This window comes from Pteropus vampyrus, unplaced genomic scaffold (assembly GCF_000151845.1).
Source record: "Pteropus vampyrus isolate Shadow unplaced genomic scaffold, Pvam_2.0 Scaffold134, whole genome shotgun sequence".
Lineage (NCBI taxonomy): Eukaryota > Metazoa > Chordata > Mammalia > Chiroptera > Pteropodidae > Pteropus > Pteropus vampyrus.
Genome location: NW_011888915.1, coordinates 57,293 through 58,013, shown reverse-complemented (window position 1 = coordinate 58,013; position 721 = coordinate 57,293). Strand labels below are relative to the sequence as shown.

At 34.0% G+C, this 721-nt stretch overlaps 1 protein-coding gene across 2 annotated transcripts in view; it reads right to left on the bottom strand.

The window, feature by feature from the left end:
- Window positions 1-721, bottom strand: part of LOC105297013 (protocadherin beta-2) — an 87,838-nt gene that overhangs the window by 54,983 nt on the left and 32,134 nt on the right. The window contains exon 3 of one of the 2 annotated variants that reach the window (XM_023534884.1): window positions 107-701. The exons of the other annotated variant lie outside the window; for it this stretch is intronic. Within the exon in view, the coding sequence (XP_023390652.1) occupies window positions 540-701 (162 nt within the window). The 3' untranslated portion in view covers window positions 107-539. Of the gene's footprint in view, window positions 1-106; window positions 702-721 lie in introns of those variants that run through there. 2 annotated transcript variants of the gene reach the window in all.

The following is a 721-nucleotide window of genomic DNA, read 5'->3' as shown; positions in this document are numbered from 1 at the left end:
AATCAACTTTAGGTGTCCAAAAAAAGAAAAAAAAAGTCTATTTCGGACGACTTCTTTCATATCCTTAAGGCAATATATATATATTTTCCAAATATAGAAAAGACTGAACAGTAATATGAATATTTAAAAGTGTTAAAATAGTGTATGATGCATAGTAATTACTTTTTAAAAAGCTTTAAAAGATACTCTATAATCTGTGTTTCTAAAACTTAGCATAGGTATACTTCTACAGCACTGAAATCAACTCAGAAAATAAAAGTTTGAAGACAACGAAAACCAATTTACAACATCTCAAACAAAATTCATCACGTTAAAGACTGCACACAATACACGATTGTTAGAAATAAAATAGACACATCACATGCTTCCTGGAGAAGTATTAGGGCTAAAGTTGGATCCTCTTCTGTGTAAAGAATTTTTTTCTGTGACTTTAAGAATACTTTAAACAATGTGAAAGCACTCCTCTAGAGGTAACTCAGGATAAATCTCTTATGAATGTATTCATAGACACAATACTTGCATTTATTTTTCATTCTTTATCAGAAACCCAATTCATTCTGAAAAGAAGGATATTCTTCCACTTTCCTCCCTGAGCTCTGGGAATGCAGATTAGAGATAATCGGCCTCAGGAACTTGAACTCATTAGTACCTGAGCCTCCCATCAGACAAACTTCATACTGGTAGCTCTGGGACAGGGTCCCCGTGCCGCTGACGTCCACCA